Below are 27,692 nucleotides of genomic sequence, written 5' to 3'. Positions count from 1 at the left end.
CTATGATGTTAAAATAAAACAAATCTTTTTTCTAAACGGATTCTAAAATATAAATGCTTTTTATGTGCCTTTAAAATGTTTTAATTTTATTTCTATTTCTTTCCAATTCTGTGAAATATCGATGTTGACTAATAGAGTGCAAACATGGATTTTGGGGGAGTAATTGCGACTCAACATGTCCCACCAACTATTATGGTCGGAAATGTGGGATGGAATGCAAGTGTAACAACTATGAGTACTGTCACCACGTATGTGGCTGTGTGTCAAATCTGTCAGAAAGTTTTGGAAACGCAACGATGTTCCATAATGTTACCAAAATAGAACGTGATATTAGCATAAATGAGACTAAGCAGATACTTTTCATGGGACAATGTTTATCTTCAACAGAAAATACGATCAACTTAGCAGTCAGCACTACTGGAATCGATATTGGTAATATATTTTAACTTCTTACAATGAACGAATGGTAAGAAAAATTAATGTTACCGAAAACTCTCTTTGATAATTCAAAAAGTTATATTTTTAGAGTTAAAGTGACATTTTTGATTATTTAACAATTTGGTCCTTTTTATTAAATATAACATTCCGTGATCATGCAAAGAAAACCCTTAATTTTTAACTATTATGGTCGGAAGTGTGAAATTAAATGCCATTGAAGTAAATTAAGTACTGCCATCATGTGGTTGACTATATGTCAAATTTGTCAGAATGGTTTTGCAACATAGTATTATGGAATATGAGATTGGCGTTGCTTATCTTTAACAGAAAATAACACTTTGAATAATAGGAGACAGTACTGATGAAACAGATGATTATAATTAATGCTTTACAAATTACATGTATAATGAACGAATGATGAGAAAAGTCAATATATCCCTAACAAAAATACTCAAAAACCCTCTGCTGGTGGACTGTTAGTCCAAAAGAGCCTCTACAGCCCAGTAGCTAAGTACTTCGGTACTAGCTTAAAAATACCTATATATATTTAATTGCTGTGGTATGATTTAGAAATTAATTCAAAATTAAGGATTATCTCCCTCATGCATAGTTCTGATCCTTCGACGTATTTGGTGCCAGTCTTTGGCATACCCCTTTTGTCAGTTTTTCTTATTTAAATATTTCGGATTTCCAACGTTTTGGTATGAGTATCACTGAAGAGATATAATTTGTCGAAATGCGCATCTGGTTCAGCAAAATTGGTATGTATAAAATTCATATTGTGACCCCTGGGTCGAGGCCTGGTGTTGGGGCGGGGCTCTATTGATTATACAGTGAAAATGCATTTATTCTTTCAAAATCATCTTCTCTGCTTCTGGGTATTATTTAAACAAACTAAGTGCATGGTTATGATAAGCAAGGATGCCTCTTGTAAAATTATGAAATGGATGGGTGGGTGGGCTCTATTGATTTTATAGTAAAAAGCATAATTTCTTTCAAAAACTTCTCTTCTGCTTATGTTATAAAGCAAAGAATCTAAGTGTATACATGTAGTTATGATGAGCAAGGGTGCTTCTTCCAGAATTGTGAGTTTCATGGCCTCTGGCCTGAAGGGCGTTATAGTAGATTTGATCACGAAACAACTTCATGTCATATCCCAATGAAACTCTAAAAATGATATTTTAATTGTTATATTTATATTTTTGTATTACAAAAAAATAAAAATCCCATTTTAGACTCCGTTATGGAAATTCAAGTAACGACGTCATATGACGTCACAATCTAAACCCTCCCGATGTCTCGCCGTTTTGCTTTCCATATTCAAGAAAGTCTTATCACATGACCAACTTCATGTCATTGAAAATTGAATCTTAATTTCTTTACTATTGTCACTCAAGGAAACTCATTGGCAAATGTTAATATCATAAAAACACTTGGATTTCTAGCCTTTATTTTTTTAGATAACCCACCTTTTTTGGTGGACAGGCAGGTTGTGTTTTGTAGGTAATTGAGAAGTTGATTCTCATGTAATTTTATGTTATGTTTGTTGGGGGTCAGATTGCATAATACTTATTGAAGATACTCTTTGTTTGTCTATGTTTTCTAGTCTTTTCTGACCCCCATTATTTGTACAAGTTTTATATTCGTCATTTTTGATTAAATGACATTTTTTCAATTCAACACTGTGTTACTGGTTCTGCCTGTCAGGTCAAAAAACAAGCTTCGTCAACTCGGCAAGGTATTTAGACAATCAATGGAACATAAAACACTTTTATAGTTTTAACGATCAGGTAGACTTGTAAATAAATAAAAATGAGACAAAATAACTTATCATATTAGATGTTCTTATAAGACCAAGAGAGGCTAATATGAGAGGTTTTAATATGGAGTTAAACATAGAACAGAAGCACTAATAGTTTGTTAATAGTCTGCATGGTGATAGTGATAAATGGACAGAATAGAACTTAATGTACGAGTTGTTACTGATTACTTGACTTATTTCAATGAACTTGATCATCCTATTTTTCTTGCTTTTGGCCAACAAAGTTTCATCTATCAGTATATTTTAAACTCTGTGGATCCTCTAAATTGTTGTATTATACTCAGGTGACCGTTAAAGCCCTATGACCTCTTGTTTGATTGATTGATTGTATGTTGTTTTATGTCCCATTCGAGAATTTTTCACACATATAGAGACGTCACCATATACTGGTGAAGGGCTCCAAATTTGGACCTTTACTCGGCACCCAGGGCTATTGAGCAGTGAGGGATCTTTAAAGTCCCAACGCCTGCCGAGACACGGGGCCTCGATTTTTAAGGTTTCATCCGAAGCACCTGCAACTTTCACTTCAAAGTGCCGAGCGCATGACGAAGGAACAGTTGCTACCCATTTTTTATCGACTAAGGTCAGTCGCGGCCGAAATTCGAACTCACGACCTCCTGATCACGAAGCGAGCGCTCTACCGACTGAGCTACCGTGAACGCTGCCTCTTGTTTGAAGACAATATCTCGTATACAAGTGAGGGGATTTTTTTTCTCTTCAAAATAAAATCCTTATAGGAACTAGCACGCACGTAGACAAATTTTAATCCTACTCAAAATAACTTTGTTGATGATCTTTTAAGAGTCTAAAAAGAATCAATAATTTTTAATATGGAGTGTTGAAGGAGGGCACGGCGGGTGTGGCCGGTCGAAAGGGATGCTTAATCCTCCGTGGTACCCGATCCCAGCTCTGATGTTTATTGGAGGTTCACTCAGAGTTTATGCTCTTCCAATGGACTTTTGAACCTAACCACTGTTCATTCTCTTCATTTTTCATTTAGAAGTGATGATTTAAAAGCATCAAATAATCCTTGTTTGAATATGTATGTTCGTGATACACCGTATGAGTATTTAAAGGTGCTTGGACACAGATTCGAAGTTAATATTTTTTTTTTTAAATTTCGGTATAATATCATGACATATATGTTTTTATAGCATTTCACATGGAAATAAAATTAAAAAAAATATTTTATCTGGAAATTATTGAAACTACAAATTTCGGGACACGTTTCATTGACACATTTATGCACTTTCACAAAGTAAACTTCATCCTTAATACTTAAGAAAAGTAGAAATTTTGTTGTGCATTAATGAAAAATATTAAACTATAATCCAGAAAATAAAGAGTAGAAATGTGAGAAAGCAAAACCAACTCACCAGTATTGTCAGTCCGTGCTCAGTGATGTGTGCTGAGTTTAACAAATTGAACCCACCTGTGAAACGTAAACTGGTTTTGTAAACATATGTACGAGCTCTGTTATTGTTAATGTTTATGTTTCACCGGGTATGTTCAATTTGTTAAACTCTGCACTCATCACTGAGCACGGACTGACAATATTGGTGAGTTGGTTTTGCTTTCTTACATTTCTACTCTGAATTTTCTGGATTATAATTTGAATATATTCCATTAATACACAACAAAAATTTTAATTTTCTTAAGTATTAAGGATAAAGTTTGCTTTATGAAAGTGCTAGGATGCATCAATCAAACGCGTCCCGAAATTTGTAATTTCAATAATTTCCAGATAAAATAATTTTTCTTATTTTATTTCCATGTGAAATGCTATAACAACATATAAGTCATTATATTATACCGAAAACTTGAGCAAATATTAACTTCAAGTCTGTGTCCAAGCACCTTTAATATTTTACAGCCTAAGGTAATTTTGTGAGCATATTTAGCAGCTGTTTCAGTGGTAAGAGACGTGGGTTTAAATGTACTTTGGAACTATATGATTAATTGAAAAATTTCAACAAGTATATGCATATTCATTAAATAGCAAGCTGCAACTAAACACAACTCTGTCTTTTGTTCTCTATTATCAACAAGATGAAGTTCCAGTCAGTAGTGACCATGGAGTGTATAAGACAATGAGAACTGTGTTCCTTGTTGTATTACCATTTTTGATATCTGTCTACTTACTCTTCTCTTTTGGAATAGTTTACAGGTAAAATTAACTTTTTTAAGTTTTTGAACTCCTAGAGAAACCAAATAAGACCGCACTCTTCTTACTGTGTTTGTATTATTATCTTGTAGAAGATGTTGTTCCGAAAAGAAACAAGATTTGCAAGGTAAACTAATATATGTATTAAAATTACATTTTATCCTATGTTCCTTGCAGGTAAACTATGAAATAACTAGCTCTTAAATTCCCTGTAGAACTTCCAGTTTAAATGCATTTTGAATTTTTTCCTTTATCTTCAATGTAAAATTTTGGAAATGATGTGGATCGTTAAGAGTAAAAGCATGAAAATTCAGTTACAGTATGAAAAAGTTAACATTCCGAATGAAAAATATTTTGAAAAAAAGATAATCATTTCAGGGATTTCAAGGGCCCATTCAGGAATAGGGACCTTCCTTTATATCTCTAATTTTATTTCTTAACCAAATTCCAGTGATATTTCACGTTTTAGTTAAAATGGTACTAAACAACAAACGAAGTTAATATTTTCAGACGTATATTAGACTATTTTTATGATGTCTCTATTTTTTTAATATGACAAAGTTTGCATGCTATTAAATCATCCATTTAAAATTCTTTCCTAGAAAATTAATATTTTCAATGTTTCAGCGATTCAAAGTTTGAATTTCTCAATATGTATGTTTTGTAGGGAAGGCAACGAATATTCGAACATTCGAATATTCATTCGATGAGTTGATATTCGAATATGAATTTAAGATTCGAATATTCGGTGTTTTCAGACGTTTTTCATAAGAAGAAGTACTGTGATTAATAAATTTTGATTAGAACAGTGCTGGAATTATACCCGTTTAATTTACTAGCGATCAATTTCGATCGCCTGATTTCTTTCACTACTTTCTTATCTTATAAATCAACTAAATTACATGTGTTTTGTTTTGAGTAAGGTGTTAAAGAATTGTACAATAATGCTTTATGTATAATACAAAACGTACTTTCATATTTTTTATTAGTTAGATACTATCGGATCTAGAATCGAGGACAGCAAATAAAATCTAGGAATGTCTAGAAGAGTATACTTATCAAAATAAAATTAATTGATCATTGAATGAATGCCCGATAGAATTAATCTGTAATTAATATTGTAAAGGGCTTAATTTCAGAATAAATGTGTAAATTACTTGATTATCTCAGGTTGTGCATAATCCTGAATTTTATATTCATTATCGGGAAATTAGTTAATTTCATAGGAAAATTGTCTATGGAAATATTTATTTACATTGTATCAAAGATTATAATCGTATCTCTTTTCAGGCAGATAATTGTAATTTATTACACGTATTGAAATCGGAACAGTATACCATTACGACTATCTTGCCTTTTGTAAGTCGACTGATTCCTCAGTTGGAGCTACCATAAATATACGTTTCATTTGTTAAAATTATACTTTTCTACATTTAAATCAATTATTTATTTCAAACATTGACAAATATCACATGGAATTTCTTATTTTACACCTACAAAAGTCTTCATACAATTTTACTTCCAATATAAGCATACCTACGCTAAACCTTTCATGAGAGTAGGATGATGCATATTTAAAATAAAACAGATTTATTTATTTTATCGAATATTCGAATATATTCGAATACTTTTATTGAATATTCGAATATGAATTATTGACATCCCTAATATTTTGATAGCCGATGTTCTGACGTCACGGGTTTCAATCCTGGTCATTGTGTTTACAAAACGGTAAAAGATTATAGGATAATTGACAGCTAGTAAAGTATACTTTGAGGCACTTGGATGCAGAAATGTGCACAAGAAAGGTTTTAGGAAGATTGTTTTTTACATGCCCTGGACTTGGTCGGGAGGTGAAAGGGGAGCCTTTTTCTGCAATTGCGAGGGCTTTGTCTCCATTCAAAACAACCGACCGTCACGGTAGCTCATTCGGTAGAGCGCTCGCTCCGTGATCGGAAGGTCGTGTGTTCAAATCACGGCCACGGCTGACCTAAGTCGATAAAAAATAGGTAGCAACTGTTCCTTCGCCAAGCGCTTGGCACTTTGAAGTGAAAGTTGCGGTTCTTTCGGATGAGATCTTAAAACCGAGACCCAATGTCACGGTAGGCGTTGGCACAATAAAAACCCTCACTGCTCAATGACCCTGAGTCCCGAGTAAAGGTCCAAATTTGAAGCCCTTCACCGGTATATGGTGACGTCTCTATATAAGTGAAAATTCTCGCACGGGACGTAAAACAAATAACAATCAATCAATCAGAACAACCGTTTATGCCCGATCATTCTGAAATTTGTAAAGGCGTACGACGCCATTGAACTGTTAAAGAAGTTTCATTTCTAGTACATGATATTCACTGTTGGAACAGATAGAAAATATACAGGATTTACATGTATTTATATGTAATTAATTAAAAAACGAAGAAAGAAAATTTAAAATTTTCATTTCTATAAATATTTACGAAATCATACTTTAGAAATTCGTTCTATTCAGTCGAAGTCCCAAGTTGTCAACGTCTTCGTCTTTGCTTTCCTCTCTCTTGTCGGCATGTTTCCTTGGTTATTTCTCTTTAGTAGACGTTCATAAATAAAGATAGACCGTCCATAGTCAAAGGAATATCGTCGATGTCAAAATTTCTTCCGAGAAATTGTGTAGTCTACTTATTATACGTTAAAATCTATTCGACATATGTTTTCTTATGATAAGCTTTACGAGTTCTAATTGGCCACTGACACTATAAAGTTTCAGTACCATGTGACCCTTATCTAATGAGTGGAGATTTGTACTTCAGAGGACCCTATGTTACGGGCGTTTTATTGCCTAATTACGACCGTTTTTACGATTATTTAATAATTTATCGATAATTATATGTTTCAAGAATATCATATTGTAGTGTTTCATTTTTAAGAAATTTAGATACGTGATTAAAACCCCTTAAGGAATTAATATTTCACTTTGAAATAATACAAAACATTCTGCAATATGATTAAATTCCACGTTATGGGTCCATTGCATTTTTTAAAGTCCTTCAAAGAACTTTGCAGTGATATCTATGTTCTTAGAACAAACTTAAGATTTCAAGGAAATAAAGCTTGGAATGAATATTTAACAAGAGCAGTAATTGATAATTGGTTTTCCGTCAAATCTCTGTTATTTTATCATCAGTTTTCATCCTGATTTCTATTTTGAATTTATATTAAAAAAAACACAATATAAACATTGCAGACATAAGCATAATGACACGTTTTCTCCTAATATTACTTTAATACAAAGAATAATTATTTGGTAATAATCAAATGTTCACAAACTTATCATTTTTATTTAAATGTTTGAGTCTAACTTGACTTCCATACACGAGCTTCTAATATCTTCGAAGATATAAATCAGCATTTAACGAAGAACCGGAAAGGAGAGTTTTGTCCTCCAGAGAAGACATGTCGGTTAACTTACAAAAGATTGCAGCTTGCAATTGTATTCTCTGAAATAAATGAAAGGAAGTTAAAGAATTTTGTTGTCGGAGCTTTATGCATGTTACATGTGTACACATAGTGAATCCTAAAGTGTACGATTAACGTACTATTGGTTGAATTGAAAATTGTTCATCTGAAGTGAAATTAATTTAAAACATAAATTAATTTACTCTTATTATTCTAAGTAAATACGTAAGGTAATTAAGTACATAAGGGTGAATTAAAAACAATGACCAAACGCATATTTATCATCCCACACTAAAAATACAGGCAATGAAAATAGATTTCTATGTCTCTGCATATGTCTTTAGACAGTGTCTAAATACCTGCCAAATATCTCGTTGATATTTCAATTAACAAGAAAGTAATGCCCAAAAATGATGCTAAAATTGTCAGGAGTGCAACATCTTTTTTGTGACATTTTGAAATTTCAATATTTTTTGAAGATCTGTGAAATAAATAATAATGCATTATGTTGAAAATAAAGACTCTCCTGATAGTATTCAAAGTATAGAGCTTTACAGTGCAGGAAACTAATTTTGTTACAGCATCGATGCTGATTTGAATGCTTCCTTTGCTTGCTGATTTGAATGCTTCCTTTGCTTGCTGATTTAATGCTAGTAATCCTTATCCTGATGCTGTTTTATAATTAGGTCAATGCTACCGGAAGTAGCATCATGCTACCGGAAGTAGATAATGAATTTCAGCATTGCCGTTTAAAGCAATAAAAGTGCCTTTTACAATTATTTGATCATAATATCTCACTATGTATCAATAATGTGAATACTTTAACCAATATTCTTTTTTTCTTTTTTAATTTTGTACTGAATTAAAACTCATTGATTTTCTGATGCTAGTAGGATAATGCTGATTTTATGTAGGTCAATGCTGGTTTTATCCTTTGCTTGCTGATGCTGATCCTGGTAATGCTGTTTTTTAAATGCTGATGCTGATGCTAGCTCGATCCTGATGCTACTAATGCTTATGCTGATGCTGGTTTATGTAACAAAATTAGTTCCCTGCACTGTAAGTGTGGACTGTAGCAACTCTTGTTTAATTAAGTTGTGGTCATGGCTGATGTTTAAAAAAATGTTATACCATGTCAGGAGTGCAACAGAAAAAATGTAGTGTTTCCACAAAAAACATCAATTGTAATATTCTGAAAGAAAATTAAGACAAAAAAGAATTTTCGAAGTGTAAAACAATAACTGATATACATTTTAAAACTTAAAAATGTTATATAAATCACAAGCAGCATTAATGAGAGTCAAGTATATGTGCATACCCAATAATGTCAGGAGTGCAACATTTGATGTTTTGCTCCCAAGCATGAAAAAACTATTATCATTATATGATTTTCTGATTTTTATTTTGGAAAATAAAGACACAAAGAACATTTTTATCAAATAGATTTATCAATTACAGGATCTGTCTGTGCTTCAGATATATATTTCTATAGTCAGGAGTGCAACACATTTTTTTTAAAGATTCAAGTTGTGTGACGAAAACACTTCTATTCATGCTTAGAAGTATTCATTAATTAATAATGATATTTTTGTATAATTTAGTACTAAATTATTGACAGTTTTATAATTAAAATCCTCCCTTTTTCAATTTTATCAACTCAGATGTGTTTTTATCTTTTTTTGTGATCTTTTTAATGAACGTTAAAAATGAACACACTAAAAAATTGTCATAAAATTCAAGTAATTCCTCCTCAACTTCACTGAATCAACAGAACAAGTTCTTATGTAATTTTCACTTCACAATTCTTCTTTAAAGGCCCCTTTGCATTTGGTCAGGAGTGCAGCAAATATGTTAGAATTATAAATCATCCAATAAGAATAAAAATAAAGAAAACAATGATGAGTAGAATTTTTCTGTTGGGTTACTGTGTTTGTTCTCTAAAGGAAAATATGCTATAAAATATATTTTATCTTCTAAATGTACATTTAAGTAAGTTTTTTGACATGAATAGGGAATAATTCCAGAAAAAATGCGAATTTTAAATACTTTCATCTTTTTTAATTATGAAGTATTGGACTATAAATATTGCAATTTTATTATCACTTGATGTTGCCAACACTTTATGAATTTTTATGTTCTATGGTTTTAATTTTAAATTTTACTGCAGTCAGGAGTGCAACAAAACTGCTTTATAATTATCAATGCTTTTTTACTATCTTTACTAAAAAATAAGTTGAAAAAAATGTTTGATACAATTTGACGTTCAAAACATTATGTCTATCAACAAATTACAGAAATTTTACAGTCAGTTCAGGGAATAGTTTTCATCATTTCACATATATTTATAAATACAATTTATATATATTACACTTTGCAAATAATCATGCTTTAAGGTCTTCAAAATATGAAAAACCTGCCGTAAACGATGAAAAATATCAAAACGCCAAATTGATTTACAAATTAAGAATGGATTATTGGGTGTTATAATTTTTAAAACAATGTTAAATAAAATACATATCAGATGTCAGGAGTGCAACACAATAATGTAACACAGGGTCACTTCAAAATCTAATATTTTTTGTAAGAGAACTCGTATATAAAAAATCTTTTTTTGGCTTAGATTTAAAAAATTGACTTGGATGGACAAAAAAGTGAATTTTCGGGAATTTCATTGCTACATATTTTTTTCATATTAAAACTTTTCAAACCGAAATTGAAAAAAATAATGTAAAATAACAATCAAAAAGCCAATTTTTTGTCACATATACAAGAGAAGATACTCAATCAAGGTCTAGATTTAATCATTTAAACCCATTTTACCATTTTGAAGCATAAAAAACTATAATTTCTTGTGATTATGTATTTTAGAAAGTCTTTTAAGGTGTAATGATATTTTCTTTTTTCAAAAGAAATTTTACTAATAAAAATTCTGAATTTTTTTTTTATCCAATTGTCTTTTCTATTGCCACGTCAGGATTTTAAACTAGAATGCATGTGCAATATGATGATACAAGTGAAACATATGTTATAAGTAGTTGAATTTTTCCAAAAAATTCAGTTTGGTGGTCATTTTTTTAAAATTCACCCGTAACCAAATTTAAGATCAAAATTTAAATTTGTGAATGACAAAAAAGGTCTTCTTCAATTTGTTTAATTTTGAGCCGGAATCAAAAAGATGAAAAAGGACAAAGAAATTTACTTGCTACTTCATATCTAACAATAAAATTTCATTTCTTTTTATTAAAAAAGACGGAGTTCATAATGCGATATACATTACTGAAGAAGGAAACAGAGAAAGCAACACTCAAAGTAGAGAAGATACGACTGGAGATCCACTCTACGGGACCTTCGAAGATCCTTGTTACAGTACATTAACACTGAGGGTAAACTACGGCCCTGTACATTCTAGTGATGGAAAAGGATCTTCTGAAGATTTTAATCCATATGACTTAATGTATGAAGGGAAGGGAAATGTGGCTAGAGTACAAGAATCGAACGACAATAATTTCTATTTGGATAAAGAAAGTGTACAAACGCAAATCAGCTCAACTCAAAGACTGTATGAAGACCCGTGGAGAAATGATTATAGTAACTCCCTTTTGCATCACTCTTCACAAAGGCGGTTTGACCTCATGCCAGTTGATGAATGTTGCAGTGCTCCACGGGGAAAAGAATACGGGCCCTACGAGCTGGCATCTAGCGACTAACTAGGAAAGTTTAATCGACAAAGAAATAAATGGAAATAATTGAAATATTTTCTTAATTGTAATTCAAGTTAAAAAATAAGAAACAGATGTAACATTTATTAGCATGTCAATGTTTCAAATAAAATGTTTGATAAAAATCTAAAAATAGAAAATTAAAGATACTTAGACTCCTTTTTAAAAAGTTGACATTAAGAAGTACGAAGACAAGCAGCTTATCAATGTGATAATACTGTTTCGAACCCCCATCCCCACTTTATAAAACGCTTCTTTTTGATTGATTGTTTTTTTAATTTGATAATTATTACGACTATGTGACCTTCCCCTTCCAAGAAATATCCTGTATTCGCCTGGATAAATCTTAAATTATATGAATATGCTGATGTTCAGAGAGATGGTATGGAATTTTCATTATGAATATAAAAGGACTTTGTTTAATATAGAAATAAAAATACATACATACACACACACACACACACACACACACACACTCACACACACACACGCACACCCTTACACACACACACACACACACACACACACACACACCCTCACACACACACACATATATATATATATATACATGTATATATATATATATATATATATATATATATATATATATATATATATATATATATATATATATATATATATATATATATATATATATATATATAAAATGATATTTGGTACTTAATTTATGTATCAAACAAACACAAAAGACATGACCAATGACTACAAAATTAATGCTTAAGTTTACAGTTCTTGTTTAGGAAAACATTTTGATCAACGGAAAGAAGGATGCAACTTAGTAATGATTAGACTAGCGAAAAATGAATATCGTTGGCGTGATCGAGTGTCGTATATTATTGACATTTCCAAATGGGTTTTTTTTGGGTGATAACTCTGAAAATTAAATATGACGATTTCTTCTTCCCAAAAAACTAGACAGTGATTCCTTAAATATATATTGCCCCCCCCCCCCTCAGTATACGCTTAATTTTCTACGCACAGCTTACTTTTAACATTTTTTTTTAAATTTTCGGTTATTTTTAAACATTTCTCCACTTCTGAATTGGTAGCGGTATTTCTAGGTATGTCCGATTTCGCTACAGTATGCTAATTAAATAATTAATGTATCTAATTAAACGATTGAAACATTGAAATCAAATAATTGAAGCCATCCAAAAATTAAGGCCACAAGAGATGAGGACAGCTGTGTTCAGTGTCAGGTGATTGGTCACGGTAATTACTGTGTATCCATGTACACAGCCACAAGCGATAACGGGTATTAACTGGTGGAGGTGACGCTCATTACTGTATGGACATGGACAGTGCATATTTAGATAAAAGTTTTTAATAAATATTTGCAATTTGAAATACGAAAAAATATACATCCGAGTAACCGAGTACCGATTTTAGTATTCGATACTCGGACGTTCGATCGAGTACCCGGTTAACCGGGTACTCATTGACATCCCTAATATATATATATTTGATATTCTTCAAATGCACTGAAAAAGGCGGGTTTGTATAAAACTCCTCCATTATTTAAAAATAAAAACTTGCATGCATGCAGTTCGATGTTAAATTCTGATTGGCTGGCTCTTTGATTAGTAATTATTTTTCACAAAACAAACTAGACTTTATGAATAAATAAAGTGATCTTAAAGGTGCTTGGACACAGATTTGAAGTTAATATTTACTCAAATTTTCTGTATAATTTCATGACTTATATGTTGTTATAGCATTTCATACGAAAATTTGATAAAAATCTTATTTTATCTGGAAGTTATTGAAACTTTGAATTTCTGGACGCGTTTGATAGACACATCCTTGCACTTTCACAAATTTTAACTTTATCCTTATTACTTTAGAAAAGTAGCAATTTTGTTGTTTATTAATGAAAAATATTAAAACTATAATGCAGATATTTCAGAGTAGAAATTTAGAAAGCAAAATCCTCTCACCAGTATTGTCAGTCCGTGCTCAGTGGTGTGTGCAGAGTTTAACAATTGAACACACCCGGTGAAACGTAAACATTAACAACAACAGAGCTCGTGCCCTGTTTACAAAAACAGTTTACGTTTCACGGGTGTATTCAATTTGTTAAACTCTGTACACAACTACAGAACACTGAGCACGGGCTGACAATACTTAAGTGAGTGGGATTTGCTTTTGCACATTTTTACTCTGAATTTCCTGGATTATACATGTAATATTATTCATTAATACACAACAAAATTGCTACTTTTCTTAAGTATTAAGGATAAGGTTAAAAATTGTGAAAGTGCAAGGATGTGTTAATCAAACGCCTCCCGAAATTCGTAGTTTCAATAATTTGCAGATTAAATAACTTTTTAATTTTATTTTCGTGTAAAATGCTATAGCAATATATAAGTTATGATATTATACAGAAAATTTGAGAAAATATGAACTTCAAATCTGTGTCTATGCACCTTTAAGTTCTGTCTATCAGGATATAAAAATTAAGGCTGATGACGCTACATGTGCATAGTGCTAGAATGTGGACTGTCACTGTACATCCAAAATATGTTATATCCTATTTAAAAAGGACACTCAAAACTTGTTTACGTATTAATTATATATGCCATCATCGACTATACGCAGACTACAAAGCAATCAATTAATATAACGTCATCTGTAAAAAATTGAATGTGTATGCAAAGAATATTTTAAAAACTACCTTTCACCCCATAAAAGCATATAGGTTAGTGGGAGGAAATGGTCGAATCTTTCCTCTTTGAATGAAAAGGTGAAGATAACGAACAGTGATCGATATCAAAAAATCTATAAACAATACAAATCTGTGAAGAGGCATAAAACACGGACCCCTGGAAATTCCAGAGGTGGGATCAGGAGCCTCGGAGGAATAAGCATCCCCAGTACAAATCTTTGAAGTGGGCATAAAACACGAACCCTTGTAAACTCCAGAGGTGGGATCAGGTGTCTAGGAGGAGTAAGCATCCCCTGTTGACCGGCCACTTCCGCCGTGAGTCCTATGTATTGATCAGGTAGACGGATCATTCCGTAGTCAAATTCGAGATAAAAACAAAGGTCTCGCAATTGCTATGAAACAAGACAGCCAAAATACGACCCTATGATGTTATATTTGCTTAAAAGGTCACTATAACGACCATAAAATTTACGAAATGCGAACTTTAAACGTGGTTGTTGAAATCCATGAACATCAACTTATCTGTCAGTTAACCTGCCTCTGTTAAAAATTGATTGTACTCGGATCATGCTCTTGAGTATCGAATAAGTTGGGAGATGAAAACACCATATGCAGATGATAGCGGAATATTTCTACATAAATAAGGAAAGTTGGCAATGGAAAAGTTGAAGTCATCTCGTTTGTGATACAATTTAGTTGTTAGTTGGCCCTTATAATGAACAAATATCAATAAATAATGAGACCACAGGAGAAAGAGGACTAAGGGGATCAAAAATTTCAGTTCAAGTTGAAAATGAGATTAAAAAAAACATTACAGCAAATTTGCCATAAATTCGTGGATTGTAAAGTGTGGTGTATATTGCAACTGACAGATAATAAGAAAATGTACATGTGCGTAGCTCTCATCCCCCTAAATAAAAAAAAATGTTCTACTTAAAAAGCATGTAAACATTAAAACTGTTTTCATTAAAAATGAGTGGTTTCATGGATAAAGTTTAAAAACATTTGCTGAATATGTTTTTTTCTTCTCACATTTAAAATTATAGACAATATTTCAAATAAATAGTGATTATAATACTTACCTTTAAAAAAATCTATGTAGTTTATGACCAAGGGATTTTCAATGAATCCCAGTGCTTTTGTCCCTGTTTGTTATCTTTATGATATTAACGGGCTTAATATTTAGAATACATGTATATTTTGAAATCCCATATAACATTACAAAGAATGACCTTTTTGTTGTTGGGGAAGTACAAACACCTTTTCAAGTCAGTTACCCCTATTAACACTCAACTGATTCATGGGGCAATAACTTTTTTTAAAAAAAAGGTATTTTCCTTTTTCTTGTGCATATGTATATAAAATTATGAACATAATTTTTGTTCAATTTAGCGCCTTGGTACATGACTAAATCTTATGAACATGAAAGTTTTTGCACATCCGTTTCATTGAACAAACCAAACCTTGTCTCTATGAAATATTTCGGTCTGTCTTGAATTACCGGAAATGTTTTTAAAATGTTGACCAGCGAGCTATGCCGTGACACCCTTAAATTTACGAAAGAAAAGAGGCTTTCATTGCAATTTTTGCTAATTGTAATCCAATAGACGTTGTTCTTGATGTGAAATTGTAAAATGTTATTTCTTTATATATAGCTGTATTTTATCTTCAACTCTTTGCTGAGATAAACACTCGAAACAGAGCAATGGTCATTATATAAATTAAAGATGCTTTCTCATATTCTGTATCGTTTGCCCTATGGTTCTAAAATAGATACATTCGTATAAGAAGAAAAAAATGCTTATACATCAACCTGATTTAAATATTATTTAAAATATGGAACAGTATTTCCTGTTTTTGGGTAACGTGCTTGCACAAAAATGTAAGTTTCAAGTTAACTTTAGATGTCACAGTCGTTTAGAGAAGAAGTCCAAAAGTTTAAAAAACAGCGCGATTTTCAAACAGACAACATGATGACATGCACATATATTTCACTTTAGCCCCTGGCTCAGATGGGTAATAGTAAACTCTGATAAATATTAGAAGTCAATGATCGAAAGCAATTTAACAATGTTTGTATAGTGAGTGTAACTTTCATTCCTAGTATCTGAAAGACCATATTCATTTTATAAAGTTAACACAAAACGTAATGTTCTACATATCAGGAAGTGAGGGCCATGTCCATGCATTTAATCAGTACAAGATATTTATGTTATTTTATATTTAAATTGTATATCCTTAGTGAGCTTATGGTATCATGAGAACAAGATAAAACAAGTTGTTACATACAAAAAAAATTAATGTGCGTTTGTTTTTTTTTTCGAATACCTCTTATCTTTGAATGTTTTCTATATTTGAAATATGTACATTTTTTTTACTTCCATGAAAGCTTATTATAAAACCTACCTGATGACGATAAAATATAAAATTGATTATGCGGGATCTATCAGATTTTGCTTTATCAAAACAATATCATACTATAACGATACCAAAAGCAGCTTGCTGTAGATTCTTTCTTTCCCAACTGAAAAAAAATACAAATGAATCAAAATTCACTTTTATCTAAGCATTTATTAAAGTCGCATATTTTTAAAATGTCAATAAGAATAATAATACTTTATTAAATATACTAACATAGAATCAATAATTGTGTCCTTGTATGTTTGGTTTAATTAATTAAGTTTTGTTATATGTTAAATGGATGCCAATATGTACAGTCAGGTTAGGTGCATATTATTGCCGATTACAATATTTACAGGAAGCCACTCCAACAAAATTGATTAAAGAAATTCAAGAAAATTAATACATTCTTGGATAGATACCTTGTTCTGGGGAAAGTCCGCACAATAACACTATCAATTTAAGTTTTCTCATGTGATACAAGGGTAATTTTAAGTCATGGTCCTGGGTCTGCATGATCGAGACAAACACTTTTCCTTAGCGCTTTGCTTCATTTGAGCAAGGGTTTTGGGTTTCTTTTTGTCCAGATGTTAGTGCTTGCAAATAATGGCGAATTGTCACTATAATGGACCTCCACGATAGCTCAGTCGGTAGAGCGCTCGCTCCGTGATTGGAAGGTCATAGGTTCAAACCCCGGCTGCGACTGACCTAAGGCGATAAAAAAATAGAAAGCAACTGTTCCTTCCGAAAGCGCTCCGCACGTTGAAGTGAAAGTTTCGGGTCTTTCGGATGAAACATTAAAAAATGAGGCCCCATGTCACAGCAGACGTTGGCAAGATCAAGATTCCTCACTGGTTAATGGCCCTGAGAGCCGAGTCAAGGTCTAAATTTGAAGCTCTTTACATGTATATCCTTACTAAAAAAAATAGTTGACTAAGTACTATTGTAAATTAAAGTTTTCAAAGTTATCACTATAGTTTTATAATGATTACTGTAGTAAAATAAAATTTTCAAATATATCACTGTAGTAAATCAAAGTTTTCAAGATTATCACTAAAGTAAATCAAAGTGTTAAAGTTATCAGTATGGTAATTCAAAGTTAAAGATTAATCACAACTGTATATTATGTTTTGTGATAGAAGTTTTAAATAATTTCACAACATAGCTAGTAGCCAGTTTTACAGATTTTTTTTTTCATTTTATCGAAGTTATATGGCTGATATCTTAAATTTTAAATAATACCATGCACGTTGCTTGCAGTACATTTTATCTTAAATTTTTAAGTGAGACTTTTAAAAAAAAAAGTCATGTTTTTCTTTGATTGCTACCGACTAAACTTTCATTTTACTTGGTCTTTTGAATATTAGTAAATCACATAATAATAGCATTAAGTGTAACAAACAAGATATATAGATTTATTATTTTATATACACTGATATAAATTACGTTAAATTGATAATTTTAGTAAATCAAAGTTTTCATAGCGATCACTATAGTATTTCAAAGTTATCATTATAGTGTCATAGCGATCAATATAGAAAATCAAAGTTTTTAAAGTTATCACTATAATAAATCAAAATGTCAAATTTATCACTTTTATAGTTAACTATAGTTTTCATAATGTCGAAATTATCACTATAGTTAAATATAGTAAACTGTTATAGTTAACTATCGTAAACAATAGTTAACTATAGTAAACTTAAGTTACATGTAACTATAGTTAACCATAAAAAATTGTAAGGGTATGTGATGTCTCTATATGAGTGAAAAAATTCTTGAATGGGACTTAAAAACATACAACCTATCACTATACTGAACAAGCTTAAGTAAAATATTTCTTCTTACTTACATCTACACTAACACCAAATGAAATTTCAAACAAATGAAAGTCATTTTCAAGAATACTAAATTATTTTGCCCTACATATAAGTATGATACTTATCAAAGCTGGGTTCATTATAGCAAACATCAATTGGAATTACTTTCTTTCTTCATGTTTTGCAATTAGAATATTGGAGCGATATCAACAAATGTATTTAGAAGTTTAATACACTTGGAACGGCTGTTGTGGATGTATAAACTATGATGATATTTTAGATCTCTTGTCGTCTTATAATTGACATGTTAGTTCAGTTTGATTTAACCGTGCTTTTAACTAACAGAAATTAAGATTTTGTAACATTATAAGGAAGTCTAGTGTAATTCAACTTTCTTGCTAACAGGTAAAATACTAAGTAATTAAATATTTCATGTGAAGAGTTTGTTTCAGGTGGTTTAACAATGTCCAAATCCTGGAGTCGACCAAGTGCCTATCCATGTATTTCATTTATGTCGATATGTAATACAATAAGGAAATTCTCTTCTCATAAAAATGATATTTGAATAAAGAAAGTTCATTAAAATCTTGATTTTTTCTAATCAATGTATTGATGAAAACTTTCAGCTTGGTCTTAAATATAAAAAATGATTCTTTAAATTTTTGTTGAATTAAAAAAAGATGTTATAAATTCACTTAATATTTTATATTTAATAGCCGATTTATTAGAAATCGGGTTTGTGATATAGATGGAATATGTGATTCGCCCTTCTAATGATTATAAGGGGTGATCAAAACGTTCGCGAACTATCCTTGTATTCACATAACCACAATTCAGTTCAAAATGAAGTATGGCATACATTTAAGGACGACGGACCTACTTCGAGATTTCAACCTAAATATATCTAAATGTCTAGTTGAAGGCCACAGCAAGTGTTTTCTTCTTCCCATGTAGATGTTGTTGAATTAATTCTGCTTCATATGAATAGAAAAATAGGTCTATTAATAAGGGGACGTAATTGGTACCCATGGTAATAAGTTTTCCGAAGCCCCGAGCATTGAAGATTAAACTCATGTAAAATCCCTTCTTTAAAGATTGGGCTGTATTTCGATCTGGATAATTGTTTAAATATTTCAATAATTATTCAACTTTTGATAGGGGTTTTCCCAGGGTTCATATTTTTCTGTGGTCTATATTGTTTGGGGTCTTGGAATACTGTTGGCACATGGAACTCGATAGGGGTAAATCGGGATATTCCACAGGAAGGAAAGTGACCACTTTGTTCATAATAACCTTGATATGATTCCCTATTAAATGACTTAAATTGAGCAACATTTACTTGTTGCGAGGTAAATGGGGTGGCTATTGTTATATTTCATGCGCATTGCAGATACCCACATGCATGCCTGTTACAGAAGCCCTTTTACTTAAAGTCAATACATTTGTTGTGTAATACAAGCGAGGATTGGGTTGAGATAGGCTGTGGCCATTAGGCTTGCGTGAAGATAAACCATAGCTCAGGGTCTATACTTGCCCAAGAAATTCACAAGTTAACATTTCGGCTTAATCTGAATAGTTAAGCGTACTTTTTCCATCCCATATCATCCCTTACAAAGCATAACCTAATGTTGTGTCTTGTATGTATTTAAAAAGACCCTGCACTGCATCTTGATGGGCTGAAGCATAGATGCTGCTATTAAGCAGAAAAGCACCAGTCTATATTTCGATTGTGTTAATGTTAATTTTAGCTTTTGATCTTTCTTATGTTACAAGCTCTCCTTTTATATTAAAGCAAATTTTCTTCTCAGATGCTTCATTTATAGATTATTATCTAATAATAAACCTATATCAACATATTTAAAATTGAAAATTTTTCTATTAGGAAGTTTAATTAATTTAGTTTGTCAAAATATAACTCTTTTACTTCAATTACTTTAATAAAATGAGCTAGCAATCTATTAAGATGTATAAATGTGTCTACTGCATCTTCGATGTTCTGAGAAACATTGACAACAAACTGTTGACATGAATCATGTACAGTGCTTCAGAATGATTCGCCGAAAAGCGACTTAGACTACCTGATGTTTCTGATGATTGTTAGTGCATCCTACTGACTGCTAGTTGAAAAGATTTGTGATTCTGTAGTTGCTTGGGTTAGGATCTTTGGGCTTATCATTATTAGCTATTGCAGTGGCTGTGCGCCATCTTTTTGGAGTGCCCCTGTCAAATGTTCGAGATTATTGAAGCAACCTCTCTAGCTGTCATCTGACTGGACCCACGAGGAAGGGGTGGGGTGGGGTAACGGACCTAGGATCGCTCCCCTCAGTAGCACCTACCGTCGAAGTAGCAATCAGCTTTCTTTTTGGCATTTTTCATGCAATATAAAAAATTACCAAATTATCACAAATTGAAACAAAAACAATAAATCAAATTTTTTTAAATATACTTGCAATTGATAACGCATTGCTAAATTACCCAATCTCTTACAACTCATGAGCTAGATATTTCAGCAACATACAGTGTAACATGTACATTAAATCAAAATTTCTTTGATATGCTTGATAATAGATAAAAAAAAATTACTAAATTTTAATCAGCTCACGAGCTACGGTGTATTTACACAGCAGACAATAATCCCACAACATCCTTCGTTTCAATATCAAAATAATTTGCTCATATCATAAAATTTTATCAAACCTTCTATATTATAACAATATCAATAACAATTGATAATTTTTTAACAGTCAACTTATGTAATTTTTACTAATCTAAGTCCTTGATGAAACTGTGACCCTTCCCTGTTCAACAAATCAGATTTTAAAGGAAGCCTGAGCCTGATATTAATTTTGAAGGTTGTATATCATCAATCAAAGCCGACTTTTTTTGTCATAAAAAGGGCATTTATTTTTAATCATTAAATAGATGCATAGCTCTGATCCTTCTATCTATTTGGCTCCAGTATTTGGCAACCCCCGCCATTTTTCAGCTCTTCAAATTATTTTTTAATTAAATTTTTCGGATCTCCAATGTTTTGGTATGAACATCACTGAAGAGACATAATATGTCGAAATGCGCATTTGGTGCATCAAAATTGGTACCGTATAAGATTTTACATGCTAGTATTTCAAACTTTTGTGAAAATTTAAGAAGAGTGTCTAAGTCAGTTCAAAAATAGTAAAAACTGGTTTCCATGCTAACATGAATTAAAATACACTCCTACGTTTTACATGTCACTAAAAATATTAGTGCATCACAATATATCCTCGCTTAAGGTGGCGTAATATTTTAAATAAATAGCATATTACCAATTAGAATAGCTCTTTATAATCGATATTATTTTTCATCGATTCTTAGAAGAGTATTTCCTTATTCTATTTCATTTAACAGTATTAAAATTATCATTAAAGGGATAAATTATTGATCCTGATACATGTATAAGATACTATTAATTTTTATTGTTAGCAACATGTTATACGCATTTGTCTCAAATAAATACATTGCATCATCAAGCAATTTGTTTAATTTCTTGATTAATTTAAGAACGAATTTGACGAATTGATGCGCTGGTTTAAAAAATGACATACATGTAACGTTTATTATTTTCATTATTTTTGTGAACATGTGCAACTTTCATAAAAGATTTAAATGCTATATATATATATATATATATATATATATATATATATATATATATATATATATATATATATATATATATATATATATATATATATATATATATATATATATATATATAATCCAATAAAAAAGTCTCAGTGGTCGGAATAAAATACTTAAAATAAAGAAGAAAAACACGAAAAACCTCACTAAAACAAATCTTTTTTTTGTAAAGCTTCTGAAGATAAAATGAAAGGCCTAAAGCTTTACTCTGTGTGTGTGTGTGTTTAATTTCAATTCCGTTGCATTCTTATTTTATGCAATCTGGTAACAGGCATTACAACATGTAAACAACAGTTGTACGTGATTTTTAATTATTACATTCTTTCTAATTACAATCCCTACAGGTAATGAAAAACTTTGATCGGGCCATCATTAAAAATATCTTTGTTTCCCCTAACCCGACCCTAAAATTTCAAGTTGAGTAGGTAGGTAGGTAAATAATTTTTTTTCTGACAGCAGTTTTGAAAATACATTCTGAAAATTGAATAATATCTCTATAAATAAGAAAGAACAAAAGAAACCGATTTTTAAACCGAATATCATACAAATGAAATTTAAAAGCAACATGTATGGTAAATTAATTCACAAATATTATTCATTTGAACTTGTGATATATCTCAGGCCAGCGTAAATTTATTGAAATTGAATTTTGAATTATTGAATTTTTACAAAAAGACATGATTCGCAAATACTCAACCATCGGCCATCCGAGTATATATTTTTCAAACCTACTATCATCTTCGAGTGCTTACACAGATAAAATGTCAAGGGCCTTGCGTGGCGAAGTAATTCTAGTGTTTCGTTTTGAAGTCACGACGTAATTCAGGAGCTTATTCTAAGTCACAGGTCCCGACGTGGGGCGTGGAAACTAGTCAGTCAAATGAGACCGTAAAAAAACGTAGGGCCATGCAGTGTCACAGTGTACATGTAGATGTTGGCACGATAAAGATCCCTTACTGATGCTTTATGATCAATGGCCATAAGTACCGAGAAAAAGTCTAAATTAGGAGCCCTCCACCAGGCAGGTGTTCAAATGTCAACCCAGCAATTTTTAAAGGTATTTTAAAGCAAAGAAACAAACTAATTTACACTTAATACACTGGACAGGAAGCCGTACCATAAGCCAACTTTAAAGATTTCAACACTATTTGAAAAGAGAGTAACTGTATAAACAATATTTAACTCAACCAAACCATATCAAAAATGATTAAAGTTTCATATATCTAATGTTATAGTCACGAAGTTTACCCCATAAATAAAAGAAATGAAGAAACGACATCTGAATTATATTCACCAAGATGAAATAATTATACAAAGATATATTTACAAATCCTATGGTCCTATATAGTAAAAATATACATGAAGTGTTTTTTTAGATCGAAACGAATGAAATGGAAGTGAAATTTATTGATATGCATACACAAATTGGGCCCCTCCTCTGCTCATGAGGCAGGCTTTGTCATGCTTACTACGTAAGTTAATTTTAGAAGACACATTTGTAAATACCATCTTAACACTCCTTAGTCATGGTATATTTAATTCACGAAATGTTTCAAAAGTGTAGGATTCTAATAAGTTAAAGATGTATATTAAGATTGATACATCGCCGTTGTTTTATAACACTAAATAACCCTCTGTGGCCACATGTTGTGGGCGCCAAATGAGAGCAAAACAAAAGCCGCCGTTCTGATAAAAAACGAATTTTGATGAAAATGTGTTTTATAAAGTTGAAAAACAATAAAAATAAATATTTGAATAATCTTATTAAAAAAACTTTTCAGTCGGCACGATTTAAGTGGGTCGGTCGCGTTAGGGGAAACAAACCTATTTTTTATTTTGGCCTCGTGTTTCTTTTTTATTGTCGATGCGTATTGCAGAATGTCAGTCCTACCAGACACGGTCATCTCGTTGCCTTGTCTGAAACTGATTAATTGATATATAATTGGTGTTTGTTTCTTCCTTATTACTGATGTTTCCTCAACATAGGACTACTATTAATGAATAATTTATAATCATTGACTTTAATTATATTAGTAATAACTAATGGAAGATGGGAAAGAAAATTTGTGATTAGTCCAAGAGAACAATTCTCATCTTCTCGCGCAGAGTGCATATATGCATGTATACATGTAAAACGACCACAGTAAAAGAGTTACTGTAGCTTAAATTATAACGTTCATGCCTGAAGTTTTATTAAATACGCTCTGTCGCTAATTAATTAAGGTGGATTTTCAAGAGGAAATACCGTTTTACATTGAAATATGTAGGAAAAATCGTTGATAAAAATTTTCTTAAGAACGCGGTTATGTTAAGGAAGCATTCAAATCATTTCTTGGGAAATTTAGACTTTTAAAAGAAATTTAAATTTGGTCATTTATCAAAGCCGCTGATAAAACATTGCATTAAGGAGGCGATTGCAAGGCGTCACGTGATCAACTCATGTGATGTTTAAAAAAAGAAGATTTACGGTAACCATTTCCGGAATAACAGCTGAATAAGGATTATGATTACGCCCATGACAAAAAATTTTCGTGGCAATATTTTTAAAACAGAAAAAGAATAAGATAAAGTGTTGTTAAGCGTCGACGCAATTTTTTTTATTTTACCTGTGTTTTTTTTTTCCTTTTGACACATCTACCTTTTGTCGTAGTTCTGAACACTGAAATCTATTTCATGAATAAATTTAATTCATATCTGGATTTTTATGTCCTCTAGTTTTATTTAAAATATTAGAATTTTATTTGAGATCGGTTTCTTTACTATAGGATCTACATCTATGAATAGATAGATATTCATTTCCTAGAAACTTCAGACGGTGTGATTTTCTAAGTGATTATAATGAATATAGGCCTATTTGGATGAACAGATAAACGAATGCGATTTTCATATATACGTGTATCTATAGACCAGTTAAAGTTTCGTTTTGCAAGTTTTCACAAATCTAGCAAAAAATACGCGTGTAAGAATGACAGACGAAACTAAGAGAGGTTAACTCTGACAATCGAGGTACTACGGAGGTACCAGGAAAATTATTTTTAGCATATATATAACGTTACATTTAAAAAAAAAACACATTTCAACTCATCATGCTCACAGGAATATATTTGAAAAATGAATTTAATTTTTTAAAATTCACGAGGACATGAACAAAGACGCTTCACCTCAGCATATTTTATGAACCGCGTGAGCATAAAGCGCAAATTTATAAATGTCATTCAACAATATACACTTATTTCATGACTACGAGGGGAACAGTCAAACTGTTGTCCCGAGGTAATGGGGAAGACCTGGGAAACTGTTGCCCGAGGCCGAGGGCAACAGTTTCCCAGGTCTTCCCCATTATCGAGGGACAACAGTCTGACTGTTTCCCGAGTTGTCATGAAATAAGTGTTTTATTACCTAACCTACTGTATAATTTCTCAAAGTAATGATATCAACATAATAATCAATGGCTTTTAAAATACATCGACAAAAGTTTGTATTATTTTTAAAACCAAACTAACAAGACGAATATTAATCAAATTCTCACACTGATTGGTGTTCAGAAAAATTAATGGGTGTGATATTATCATGCACTAATTAATTGAAAAAATTAGTAAACAACATAATGATGTCTTGAAGATTTGAATATTACACGTTTATAAATAGCAAAGATCTATACTGAGTGAAAGGGGCCTACATTTTGCCAAAATTACCCTCAGAAAATGTGTTCATGGCCTCTTCTTTGAAATGATATTAAACTGAATATATATATTTATATTGGTATCAGGATTACGTTTCAGATGATAATTTCAAATTGAATGAATATGCTTCAATTAATACATAATTCAATATTATAGCTGTAAAGTACGGGGAATTAATTGTGACGTCATAATGGAACAGTTCAGCCATGCAACAGTTCATTCTGTGACCGGGTAAACAGTTTTGACTGTTTCATGATTTGCAAAAACATTAAAAAGAATCAGAAAACAGTTCAAAATGCCTAATTACAATTTATATAGTAGGTTAGTTAATAATACTAATTATTTTTGAAACAAAACAGTTTGCACTATAGTCTTGACGTCAAGTGTGGCATTATGACGTCACAATGGAGATATATGTAGGCTTACCTAGTTCAAGAGAAAATGAATTGTTTTCAAACTTGCAATGAATCTGAAGGAAAAATATTCACAAATGTAAATATTGAATAGCAAATCAATAAAATTTGTCAAATAAAATAGCTAGGATTTTTATATACGGTATATATTGCAGGTACAAGTTCTCTGAAATAACCTTTTCATTCAAAGTGTTCAACTGACTACCCCCCCCCCCCCTTTCCGATTCCAAGTCACAGAGCGTAGAACTCGATGAGTGTTCAGAGCATGAACAATTTTGCCCTTGGATCACTGTGCACTGGTTTAGAATATATATATCTATATTGATATAATAACGGAATGAATATTTTGGAGATGGGAAAATAAAAAAAAATATATGCATATTGTTGTTTTTTTTGTGTACACTGTTCGTATCAGGTAGTGCATGATACTTTTATCATTCTGCTCTACGTATAAAATGAGCAACCACCATAAGATTTTCCCAAAAAAATATTTATTAATCTATACGTATTTTCTATAGTTTTTTAACAGATTATGCATATTAGAGGTTCAGCAACAGACCATCAGATTAAAATTAATGAAATCTTTAAATATATAGGAAGGGGGGGGGTATTGAAATGCATGTAGCTTAAAAAAGAATGTGATGACCCCACTTCATTTTTTAACCATAAGTCACTTATAATAATTGTTACAAAATATATTAATTTTAGGAAAATTCATTGGGCAGTTTTTATTCAAGACGTTGAAAACTGCTCTTGGGGTGAAAATATTACTGTAAATTTACAATGACTACTCCCCAAAGCGACTGTGGCATTACTACATCTATCAATAGTTTCCGATCCAATTTTTATTTTCAATGAATATAAAACATACTATTTAATATCTGGTGAAAATTATTTAATTTGTTTCAATTTTGAAACCTGTATGGCATACTTAAAATTTCACTACATAAATATCAAAATATTGAAAAACGGTGGTAACCATGGCAACCATATCTTTCTTATAACCCTGATGACCTTGGTTGACATTTTCGTATTATGATACCATAAACGTAAGGCAAATTATATGTAAAAATGAGAAAAATTCATAGAGCGGATTTTTTTCATGGACCCTTGCAATCTCTTCCTTAAGACAACAGAGTGTCTGAGGCCAAGAAATGCACCACCATGACGTCATCACGTAATTGATATTAATAGAGAAATATTCCCTAATAAAAAAGTTAACAGAACAACAGCACCCCATGGCCAGGGTTGAATAATTTCTTTGAGTAAATAATATAGTTGAAAAACATGTTATGCCTAAAAAGTGCTGCTAGGATCCCACTGTTCCATTGAGAAAAATAGTTATTCCACACATTCGAAACCTTCCCGATGTTTTGCATAACTTAAGAAATGAGTTTAATTTTTGAAGATTCATGAGGACATGAACAACGACGCTTC

The 27,692-nt window shown here is 31.4% G+C and overlaps 1 protein-coding gene across 1 annotated transcript; it reads left to right on the top strand.

Moving 5' to 3' along the window:
* Positions 1–209: 209 nt before the first annotated feature.
* On the top strand, positions 210–11,589 carry LOC133196908 (uncharacterized). The gene is made up of 2 exons (XM_061332756.1): positions 210–432; positions 11,106–11,589. The coding sequence occupies exons 1-2, from the start codon at positions 210–212 to the stop codon at positions 11,561–11,563; spliced, it is 681 nt and encodes a 226-aa protein (XP_061188740.1). The 3' UTR covers positions 11,564–11,589.
* The last annotated feature ends 16,103 nt before the right edge of the window (positions 11,590–27,692 follow it).

This window comes from Saccostrea echinata, unplaced genomic scaffold, assembly GCF_033153115.1.
Source record: "Saccostrea echinata isolate AGI-Se365-2 ecotype Australia unplaced genomic scaffold, CSIRO_AGI_Sech_v1 ptg000030l, whole genome shotgun sequence".
Classification (NCBI taxonomy): Eukaryota; Metazoa; Mollusca; class Bivalvia; order Ostreida; family Ostreidae; genus Saccostrea; species Saccostrea echinata.
This window is presented reverse-complemented; position numbering and strand designations above follow the sequence as displayed.